This window comes from Echinops telfairi, unplaced genomic scaffold (assembly GCF_000313985.2).
Source record: "Echinops telfairi isolate 266 unplaced genomic scaffold, ASM31398v2 ScPeMD7_3533;HRSCAF=4204_0, whole genome shotgun sequence".
NCBI lineage: Eukaryota > Metazoa > Chordata > Mammalia > Afrosoricida > Tenrecidae > Echinops > Echinops telfairi.
The window spans coordinates 105,243,128-105,255,490 of record NW_022107431.1 but is presented as its reverse complement, the minus strand read 5'-3'; the positions used below and the strand labels follow the sequence as shown (position 1 = coordinate 105,255,490).

Here is a 12,363-nt window from a genome sequence, read left to right as displayed (position 1 = left end):
CTCTTTCCTCTCACTTTCCTCTTGTCCCACTGTCATGCTCAGCCTTCATTAGGGTTTCAGTAATTCCTCTCTATTACATTACCCTTGGTCATGCTCTACCAGTCCTCCTATACCCTTCTCACCACTGATTTGGATAACTTGTTGTTCCCTTTGTCCCTGAGTTTGTTAACACCACTTCCTTCCCCCCCAACTCCCCCTTTCACATGTCCCCTCAGAATTGTCAGTCCTGTTATTTTCTCCTCCAGATCGTTCATCCAGCCTATCTTATTTAGACAGACCTGCAGAAATAATAAATGCATAAAAACAAGACAGAATAAAACCAAGCAACAAAAGAAAACAAAAAAAACAATACCAATAACAAGCCAATGACAAAAAAAGCAAAACAAAGCACAACAACAAGAAAGAAAAACTTGTAGTTAGTTCAAGGACTGTTTGTTGGCCTTTAGGAATATTTTCCAGTCAAGTCTGTTGGGGCTCCAAGCCCTGGTCCCAAAGTCTGTTTTTGGTATTCCCTGGGGACTTAATTGCTCTGTTCCCCTTGCTGTTCTATTCCACGCCCTTAGTGTTTTGCCTCAGTGTAGTGGGATCAGATCGGGCGGAATTGTCCCTCCACATTGTGCCTCCAGTGTTGTCCTCTGTAGGGTTATAGGTCAGTTAGGGATGTCTTGTCTCATAGTGGGGCCAGCCGTGTGCTTTTCTCTGTGCACTGGCTGCTCTGAGTGGGAATATCGTCCTCAAGGATTGGTGGGCCAGGATGTGCTCCACTCTCTTTTCCTCCCACTTAATTTGTTCCTGCCATCCTTGCTTCTATGGAATATTCTAGCTGTACTTCTTTCAGATTTGTTTTTCAGACAGATTTGTGTTTTTTGACAGTCTGTGATACTTGTAGAATTTCTTTTGTTGACACTATAATAAAATGCATCATTCATTTTTCCTTATTCATTGTCCAACTGCTACATGCATATGAAGTGATAGAAGATATGGCTTGGGCCAGGTGCCCCCCAGTTATCAAAACACCCTTAATCTTCAATACTTTAAAAAGATCTTATGTAGTCTATTTGCCCACTGTAACACATAGTTTGCTTTCTTGACTACTACTTCCATGAGCATTGCTTGTGTAGCCAAACAAGGTGTAATCTTTCGTAACTTCAATCTCTGCTGTTTATCTTGATGTTATTTGTTGGTCCAGTTGTGAGAATGGTGCTTCTCTTTACATTGAGCTGCAATCCACTCATGAAGGATGTGATCCTTGATCTTCCTAGGCAGGTGCTTTATGTCTTCCTTGATTTCAGCAATAAGTTTGCATCATCTGCATATTATATTGTTAGTAAGCCTTTTCTCCAATACTTATGCTGTGTTCTTTAGATAACATAGCAATGCTTGATTCAAAAGGACAATAGAAGGAACATATTTGTAATTCTAAGTAAAAACCACATTCAACTTAAAATTATATAACAACCAAGTGCATAAATGCATTTACAAAGACATTTATACTATTTTTTGAAAACTATTAGAAGATGGGTATTAAAAATAAAGAAATAAAACAATAAATAATAAACCTACAAAAGCAACAGAGAGAAAAATCTCTGTTCCGGAAGGGGAACAGATACAGCATTAGCAAATGGAGATGGGCTATTCCTGAGTAACAGCTGAATTTCAGGTCTAAGAACATCAATCTAGGTCTGAACAGATGAATGAAAGCATATGGGGAGAAGCTTATTTTCAATGTGTTGAAGGAAAATTACTATTTTTTGATAAATTTAATCCCCAAAGTGAATGCAATAAGAATGTATCAATCACAGACCCTTCTACCAGATATAGTTTAGCAAGAACAAAGGAGAGGTCACAAATTCATCATTCACATTTATAATATAAATTTATAATGTAATTATTTATTGACTCCAGTTGTTTTTCATTAAACTTGCTTTTAAAATGTAGAACTAAACTTATAGGAAACATTACCAAAGAAATTGGTGTGTGCGTGTTAGTCTGGGTAAACTAGAGAGACAAATCCACAGAAACTCATATATGTATAAGAGAGAGTTTTATATATAAGGCAAGTATACGTTAAGAAAGCATCCCAACGCAGTTCAGTTCAAGCCCGTAAGTCCGACTTAGCCCATGTGCCCCACACCGATCTACAAAGTCCTCCTCAAACTCACAAAACACACACAATGACACTGATTGCAGGAGGATCACAGGCCAGTGGGAAGAAAGTCTTTGAATCCAGTGGCGGTGTAAGCATCTCAGCGCTGGCAGGGGTCTCCACGCGGCTTCTCCATCACCCAGGGTTGCATCAGGGTAAGTCCATGTGACTTCTCCTCAGGATGCCCAGCAGGAAGTGAGCCTTGCCAGCTAAGGCAGCCGTACACTGGTCTAACCATCAGAGAACAAGAGACCAGAGAACTAGAAAGGCGACACTCACCAAGCCATATATCTCTTTGCCCTTCAATTAATCCCACATGTGTTTATCTGCCAGGTTGACACAATAAACCTTAACTATCTCAATGTGATATTATCGGTGAGTATAGTGTGCCTCCTATAGACAAGAGATAGATGAACCTTTTTTCTCCCAAAATTCAATTTGCCACTCTCTGCCTTGTGATTGGAGTATTTAATCCATTTAAATTAACGATAAATATCAATAAAAGAGGACTAGGGTCATTTTGTTATTTATTTATTTTTCTGTATCTTATAGCTTTTTGAGCCTCTTAAGCTGAACTTTCCATTTTGAATTGGGTGAATGTTTATAGATTAAGTGTATCCGTTTTTTCTTCAACAATCCATACACATTTTTTTCCTGTCATTGATTACTATTCCCACAATGAAGGATCACTTGTTTCTGTGTTTCCTGTTTCCATTTCTCCTCCTTCCTCAAGCCTTCTGAACTACATCCTTGGATAAATATTAATCTTTTAAAAAATAGTTTTTTGGCATATACCTCACATATCATACAACTTAATAATTCCATCATATTGAGAAAAGTTGTGTAATAATCATCATAGCTAATTTCAGAACATTTTCTTCTCCTACTAATTGTTGTTAGCTCTCCATTTCCTCCTTGTCTGCCATTCCCCTTGGTAATTATTAATCCAAGTAGTGTCTCTATAAATTTACCTATCCTGAATTTTATATATAATCATATAAAACACAAACAGGAAGGAAGCAAGTAACAACAATGACTAGACAAAACAGAGGGGGGGGGGAAACACAATCAAAAGCATACATAAAATGTTAAGAACTGACACAACTTTAAAATGGGTCAAAGGGGGATCCGATGATAAAGTATTGCATTTTAATCTAACTGCATCTACATTTTAATATGATCTGTATATGCCATAATAGACTTTACAGTGCTCTCTGTTGGCTGTCAAGGCTATTCCCATTCCTGGACTGTATTCAGAGGGGTTCACCATAGGATTAATTCATGTGGGGACCCTGCAAATGGATGTTAGGTTTCCATTGTCATCAATAACATTCTGTAAACTACATGTTCACAATTTAAACTCTGCTACCGTTCCCTCCTTTGTATTTGGGTTTTATTATTTACAGTACTCGTATCACACTGGCTGGTCTACTTCTACTATGTGACTGGCTATCAGATAGAATCATATCTAGGGTCTTAAATGCTCATCCTTGGATCTCCATGATTGTTTATTCTTAGGCACATACTGTACTACAGTGAGGGTTCCCCTTATACATGTGTTTATTTTTTAGCTGAAAATTGAGCTCTGTGGGAAATTCAGTTCTAAATTTGAAAGGCGACTAACAGCCATAATCTGAGAGGTTGCATCAGTCTCTGTCTGACTGGTCTGTTTTCCTCCCACTCTGTTGAGACCCTTTTAATGTCATCCACTGGGGGCAGTTGGGAACCATTTAGTTTTTCGGTCAAGGGCATAAAGACTGGCATTTGTGTGGTCCATTAGTCCATTGGACTGGTTATTTTAATGAGTTTTCCATTTTTATCATTTCTACTACCTCCATATAGCAAAAGAACAAGAGTTACATTTTAGATAGCCTTTCATGAGTTTTTAAGACCTCAGTCACTACTCGCCAAAGTAGCACATAAAGCACTGCCTTTGTAGACTAGTATATACTATATTAATTGACCTTGGTGTCCCCCAATACCATGATCGTGAATCCCACCCCCAGGCCCAGAGATTCATTCCCTCAAGGTAAGTGGTTACTACTTAGACGTTTTCATTACTTTATGCCTTGTAAGCTCTACCATGTTCATGGATATATTCACAGCAAAGGTAAATGCACATATATAATTATCCTCTGCCAAACCTCTATGTATTCATACGTATGTTCCTACTCCCCCTCTTACACCCAAGCAGCAAGTGTATGTGTCCTTGCACCTACTCTAATTTACTGTTATTGTGAGATCATGTATAGAAAAGTGTTTCCCTGTGTTACCTTCTACCCCATAAAGCGTTATAGCTCAGAAACGGGGCAGTTAAACCCTGTACTATAATACAGTTGCTATGAGTTGTAATCAACTTGAAGGCAGTGAATTTGGTTTGTTGTTGTTTGTACACTTGAATATTAATTTGAGAAATTATGGAATTAGATGTATACCTCACAAAATTCAGGAATTGGGAAGAACATTTGAAAATAGGGAAGCAACAGATAATGTGTTAGGGAGAGGCATTTGGGTTATAGATATTGGCACTGGGAATTTTAAGAACTAAGTTTCTCAGAGACGTTGTTGGAACAGTGCCCAAGAAGCAGCAGCTCTAGAGAAAGTGGAAACTTGTTTTCCTTCAAAGTGTGCATTGATGGTGTGTGAGGACAAGTACACCACATTAGGGATGCCCTGGGTCCGGCTAGGAGATGGTTAAAAACACTGAAGAGTCCATTGACCGTAGAGGAGGATTCATTTAAAGCCACATACAAGGACCAAAAGGGAACCTGATGGGAAGTTATCTGGAGAGTAGCGGTTGAGAAATTAGGGTGGGTAAAAGTGGGTTCATGTTTTCATACAGGAAGGTTACTTCAGGAACGTAGGTAGTTGGGAACCATAAGGAGCCATGAATTATTATTACTGACATTAAAGAAAATGGTCATGTGGGTTGAGGTATTTTAGGTATTTTGGTACAGTTAACTAGTGTGAAATTTCTGGTTTGAATATATATATTCTATATATTTTTTCATTATTTATACATTTGCAAAGCCATTGTTGTCATTAAGTGCTGTCAAGGTGGTTCTGATGTATAGTGACCCTGTGCACAACAAAATGAGCCATTTTCCAGTCCTGTGCCATTCTTACAATAGTTATGCTTCAGTCCAGGGTTGCAGCCACCGTGTCCATCCCTCATTGAGGGCCTTCTTCTTTTTCACTGCCCTCCACTTTACCAACATGAGGTCCTTCTCATGGACTGGTGTTTCCTGACAACCTGTCCAAGGTACATGCGAGGAAGTCTGGCCATCCTTACCTCTAATGAGCACTCTGGCCATGCTTCTTCCAAGGCAGATTTTCTGCCCTCTTGACAGTCCATTATCCTTAGCCTGCACCATTATGCAAATGCACGGATTCTTCTTTGGACTTCACAGCCAGTCCCTCGCCTACTGAAAATACCATGATTTGGTCTGGCACACTTTAGTCCCCAAAGTGACATCCTTTCTTTTCAACACTTTTAAAATGCCTTGTGCAGTATATTTGCCCAATGCAATGTGTCATTTGATCGCTTCACTGCTTGCTTTCATACATTTTGATTGTAAATTCAAACAAGATGAAATCCTTGACAACTTCAATCTTTTCTCCAGGTATCATAATATTACCTACTGGTCCAATTGTTTTCTTTACAATGAGCTGTAATCCACACTGAAGGCTGCAATGCTTAACTTCATCAGCAAGTGTTTCAACTCCTCCTCACTTTCAACAAGCAAGATTGTGTTTTCTGTGTATCACAGGTGGTTAATAAGCCTTCCTCCAATCCTGAGGCCACATTCTTCTTCATCTAATCCAGATTTCCTGATTATTTGCTCAACATATAGATTGAATACATATGGTGAAAAGATACATCCCTGATGCACACCTTTCCTGATTTTAAACCATGAAGTATTCCCTTGTTCTGTTCACACAGCTGCCTCTTGATCCATGCACGAGTTCTGAAAGAGCACAATGAGTGTTCTAGAATTCCCATCTTTCTGCTATTCTTTGCTTTCAGTCAGGATATCCAGCTGACATCAGTGATGATATCCCTTGTTCCACACGCTCCTCTGAATCCAGCCTGTATCTCTGTTAGTGTACTGCTTCAATCTTTGTTGGACGGTCTAAAGCAAAATTTTACTTGCATGTGATATCAATGATATTGTTCTATAATGTGAGCATTCTTTGGGGTCACCTTTATTTGGAATGGGTACAAATAGGCATCTCTTCCAGTTAGCTGACCAAGTAGCTATATTCCAAAATTCCTAGCATAGATGAGTAGTGATTCCAGTGCTTCACTTCAATTGGTATTCCATCGATTCCTCGAGCCTTGTTTTTGGCTAATGCTTTCAGGGCAACTAGAACTTTTCCTTCATTAATGTTGGTTCTGCCTCATATGCTACCTCTTGAAATAGTACAATGTCAACTAGTACTTTTTGGTACAGTGTCTCTGTTATTCTTCTATCTTATTTTGATGCTTCCTACATTATTCAATAATTTGCCTATTGTATTGCAAGTATTGCAGTCCTTCAGTATTGCAAGTCAAGGCTAGAATTTTTTGAGTTCTTTCAGTTTAAGATATACTGAGTTTCTTCTTTTTTTGTTTTTCTAATTCAAGATCTGTGCCCATTTCATTATAATATTCTACTTTGTCTTCTTGAGCTGCCCTTTGAAATTTTCCATTTAGCTCTTTGATTTGATCATTTTCCCATTTGCCTTAGCTACTCTACAATTAAGAGCAAGTTTCAGAGTCTGTAGTGACATCCGCTTTGATCTTTTCTTTCTCTTGTCTTTTAATTATCCTTTGCTTTACTCATAAATGATGTTTTTGATGTTTTTCCACATTTCATCAGGTATTCTATTTTATTAGTGTCCAGTGCAGCAACGCTGTTCTTGATATTTTCTCAAAATGTGGGTGGTATAGACTCAAGCTTGTATTTTTTGTTCTTCTGGATTTTTTTTTTTCATTTTCTTCAGTTGGAATGTGATCTTACAAATGAATGATTGACGGTCTGTTCCACAGTCAGCCCCTGGCCAGATGTTAGCTGCAGATATCGAACTTCTCCATCATTTCTTGCCATGGATGTAGTCAATTTGATTTCGGTTTTTTTCATTGGGATAAGTCCATGCATAGGGGCCATTTGTATTATTGAAAAATGGTATTTGCTATGAACAAGTTGTTGATCTTGCAGATTTCTATCATGTGATCTCCAGCTTTGTTTCTATTACCAAGACCATTTTTTTTCCAACTGCTGTTTCTTCCTTTTTGTTTTCAACTTCTGCTTTCAATCTCAACTAGTTACTAATTCATCTGGATGGCATGTTTAATCAATTTCAGACTGAAGACTTTGGCAGAATTCTTCAACAGCTTCATCACTTGGTTGGGCTCTTAGTGCATAAATTTTAATAATAGTTGTATTGATTAGATTTCCTTGAAGACAAATTGATACAATCCTATCACAGACAGAACTGTACTTTCAAGATTGAACTTTTTCATTGTGAATGCAACACCACTCCTCTTGGTTGTCTTGATTGTCATTCCCAGCATGGTAAACCACATGATTTGTTAATTCGAAAGGCCAACGACAGTCCGTTTCATCACACTAGAGCCTAAGATATTCCGTTTATACTCGTGTATAAGCCGAGTTTTTTCAGCACATTTTTAATACAGTTTTTGTGGTAAAATTAGGTGCCTCGGCTGATATTCGGGCCAGCTTATACTCGAGTATGTAGGTATAACTTTATACATTCCATTTCAGTTTTGATGACTTCCAGATTTCCTAGATTCATACTTTGTACTTTCCAGAGTCTAAGTATTAGTAGCTATTAGCCGCTGTTTCTTCTTACCTTGATGTGTGCCCCATCAGAGAGTGAGGATCAGGCAGGCTCCTTTCCCACAGGCTTTATTTACTCCATTCATGTTACCATGGTCCACTCGACCCTGAGAAAGCAGCTACTCCTCAGTCACGTTTTGATTGACTTCCGACCGGAGGGGCCCGTCCTCTAACACTTTCTCTGATCGTGTTTTGCTTCCATTTATTAGGCCTTCCGTGTCTAAGAATGTTTCAATGCTGTGCATGAAATTTTCAGTGGCAACTGCTTGTGAGGTGGGCTTCATAGGCTGTTCTTACTCTGGGAGCTCCGCTGAAACCTTGGCCTACTTTCAGTGAGCCTGCTGGCATTTGAAAGACCAGTGACATAGCTTCCAGCATCATAGCAACACACAAGCCATCACAGTACAGCAAACTGAAACACAAATTCATAGACACCTTTACTGAGCAGAAATAAAAATGTAAAGTCATTATTTCTCAACATAGTCTCTATCTGGGCCTAGATATATCTGAAAGTTTTGTTTCCATATAGCTTACCCTTTCCAGAAGAATTTTCCACTTTTCAATTTATACTAAGTTTTCCTCATTGGGCTCAAATCATGTTCCTTTCCAGTGTTCTCTGAGTTTGGAGAACAAAAAGAAGTCTGAAGGGGCAAGATCAGGGTTATATAGATTTTGCAGTAAAATTCTTATTAGACAGGCCCTTGCTACTTTTGAAGGATAAGAAGGGGTGTTGTGATAGAAAATAATTCTTATCAATAAATTTTTTCTTAAAAAAGTAAATAAATCAGAAAAGCAAGTTGAAAAAATAATAAATCCCATGATTATCCTTTGCCCATCAAAAAAATCTATCAAGAGTACTATTGTTGGAGCCTCTAAAACCAATTTTTAAAACCTTCTGAGTTGACCTCTCTTCTTGAACTTTGCTGGCCTACTAGATTCTCCAGGAAGCCATTGTTTTGATTGGACTTTTAAAAAAGGCATTTTAAGGAGCTGGAGACAACTGTATTACCCAGAGGACTTGTCTGCAGCTATCTGTGGATCGCAGAGACATATTTTAATCTTTTTTGTTTTAAATAAACCCATGAGCTTATGAACTGAAATTATTTTTGCTTTACCCTCCAGTGTGTGTGTGTGTGTGTGTGTGTGTTCATAGTTGTTGCTGTTGAGTTGACTCTGACTCATAGTACATGGTAGAGCCAGGCCTCTCTCCTGAGGTGTTCCTGGCTGCCACAGCCTGCTTTTTTGCATAGTAGTAAAGCACTTCCACATTTCTACCACTCAGAGACATGTGAGAGGGCTTCAAAAAATTTCGAAGGAAAAGTTGAATGAAAAGATAATAGAATTTTTCTATGGACTTGTGAAGGCCCCATATGTATTAATGCAATATGTTCTAATTTACTTTACTTACGTAGTTAATATCTGCCTAACCAAGTGAGAAAATAAGAACAATATGCAAGCACACCCTTACAGTAGGTTTTTTTCTTGAGTTCTTCATCAACAACATGTGATTTTGTCTTTAACCTAAAAAGGAAAATGAAATTTCAGAATTCTTGGTGACAGTTTGGTTGTCAGTTTCAATAAAATTGAGTGTAGAACTTCGGATTTCTAGGGTACCATCACAAAATGTGGTATTTTATTTATAAATAACAGCACCTGGAATGCTTGTCGTTTGGAGGGCTCTTATCTACAGTTCCTCCTGGTTTTTGAAAAGAAAACAAGATCTCTGTCTTGCAGAGGTCTGAGAGTATTATGGATCAACTTAAAGTCACACTGAAGGAACATATGCCTCCTTATTTTCCAGTGAAAGTTGAAAGTCAAGATATATTTATTGTGATTTTTGTCTGTGTTTTTTTAAAATGGGTCCACTGGATTTGACATCACCTAGAGGCAGAGGATATTTGAGCTCTTTTGTCTCTCTCTGTCCCTGTTGTCTAGGGAAGTTTTATTGATTTTCCTTTAGGTAGGAATAAAAATCATAGTTAAAAACTCCTGTTATAGCTGTACCCATCAAATTGATATTAAGCGCTGAGATAGTTTATTGTGCCAACCTGGCTGATAAACACAAGTGGGATTAACTGAAGGGCGAAGAGATAAATGGCTTGGTGAGCCTCGCCTTTCTTGTCTCTCACTCTTTGATCATCAGACCAGTGTGTGGCTGCCTTGCTTGTTCTGTGCCTCAATTTAAAGGCTACACTACCTGTGGGCTGCCTAGCCTGTGGACTGTGTTACTATAAGTTGAGGTCCCTTTAAGACATCTCTGGAGCTGGGGACTAGTGGTTGGTGACCTGGCTGACAGTTGGTGACCTTCCTTGTGATTGGTTGCTGTGCTAAGATAGCCTAGCTCTCTCTATCTACAGAGGAAGACATGGCAGCAGATGAGACTTGAAGGACTGCTAGTGTCTCACTACTCTCTCACGGGAGTGAGTTGCACTGAGCCATTTGTACTGCTTTATAATTTAACTGTTCATTTCTTATTTTTCTATCTTATCCATATATAATTTAACAGTTCATTTCTTGTGTTATATAGCTAGCTATCTTTATAAATAAATATATAAAATTATCAGCAATCTGGTTTTATCTCTCTAGAGAGCCCTGTCTAACACAAGCCTCAAAACAAACAAACAAACAAACAAACAAACAAACAAACAAAAAACTCAAGCTCACTGCCGTAGAGTCGATTCTGATTCATAGCGACCATAACAGACAGGGTAGCACTGCCCCTATGGGTTTCTGAAATTACATCTCATGGGAGCAGAAAGCCTCATCTTTCTTTCATAGAGCAGCTCCTGGTTTTTGAACTACTTTGTGGTTAGCAGCCTGATGTGTTACCCACTACACAACCGGGTCTTTGAAATTGCCATTAGGAAATCAATATTAGGAACTAATCCAGAAGAGATTAATACGATACACCTTCTTTGGAATAAAATACATTTGCTTGCTATCAGTTTTCTTTAAAATTCTTAGTACTTTCCTCTACCAAAAAACCACCCAGAAGGTACTTTTTATTTTCTTTCTTAATCCCTACTGTTTGTAAGGCTGCAGTCTCTGATTCTACCCTGTTGGAGCACCGTGTTGAGTGAGGGGTATCAAAACTATAGTGGCTACTGCAACCCACTCCTTCTCACACACTGTAGACTGTCATAATGTAATAGAATATACGGTAGAAGGATAAAATACATAAGAAAAGACAGGAAGAAGAGAGAGCAAGAACAAAAATTAAAATGGCACTGGAAATTTAGGCACAACTGCTTCCATAGTTCCGTAAGGTAGGTCACTCTAAAGTGCTTGACAAGTGATCAGTGTATTGAGGGAAAGCCTATGACTGAGATACTGTGCTACATAAACCAGCACAGCTAGATTCTCTTCCTTTGACACTTCAGTTTTCCCACAATAGCTCTTTGTGTTCCTCCTACAGTAAGATCTTTCCCAAAGGCCTTCCTGAAGAGTATTCCATAGCTGCCATGTTCCGTGTACGACGAACCACCAAAAGGGAGCGGTGGTTTCTATGGCAGGTGTTGAACAAGCAGAATATGCCCCAGGTAAGGAGCCATGTGAGTTTGTGTGTTCGTTTTATCCTCTGAGCTGGACCAGGGGAGTCCTAGAGCTGCATGCACACATTTGGGAGCAGCTTTAGGATCAGAATATTCTATCTTTTAAAAGAATTATTAACGGGGAAATGCAAGTATCTTTATAGTTCCAATGATCTTAATGAGATCTTTTACTGTGAGTCTGATCTGTGAATTAAGAATTTTTCTTTTCCTTTCTTTTTGTACTTCTAGATTTATGTTTTATCCGAAGACCCTCAAATTACCCTTCCTTCTCAAGTTATTGACTAATTTTCACATCTCCAATTATTTTTTTTGCATCTTATAATTTTTTATATTATATATTTTAAAGCATTTTTCTTAGGCAGTCTTTGGTGTTTTTGGAGGTTAGGTTTAAGGATTCTATGAATAAACATTTATTGAGCATCTGCTACACGTTAAGCTCTGTGGCATTGGGCTATTAACTACAAGGTTTACGATTCAAAGCCTATTGCTCCTCTGCAAGAGAAAGTTGAGGCTGACTCCTTTAGACTGGACTTGATGGCAGTGAGTATGCACAGTGAAAAGGCTTAGTGATTGCTAGGACATGGTTCCCATTCTCAGGGAGAAAACTGTCTAAGATGGCCTTTTAGAGACCAACATAATACAGGATGTTTTAACAGTGTCAGAAAGGCTGTAGTAGAGATATGCTTAGAGTAGCGTGCGGAGTGTGAGCGTAGAGAGGACAGCTCAGCAGAACTGGGGGCAGAAATCTGGGTTTATGGAAGAGGTGATATCTGTTGTGAAAGGCGGTATATTCTTATATAACTCACTGCCATCGAATCAGTTC

At 38.6% G+C, this 12,363-nt stretch overlaps 1 protein-coding gene across 1 annotated transcript in view; it reads left to right on the top strand.

The window, feature by feature from the left end:
* COL19A1 (collagen type XIX alpha 1 chain) overlaps positions 1 to 12,363 on the top strand; it is a 423,669-nt gene that overhangs the window by 55,225 nt on the left and 356,081 nt on the right. The window contains exon 4 of the mRNA XM_045294677.1: positions 11,405 to 11,528. Coding sequence (XP_045150612.1) covers positions 11,405 to 11,528 — 124 coding nt within the window. The remainder of the gene's footprint in view (positions 1 to 11,404; positions 11,529 to 12,363) is intronic.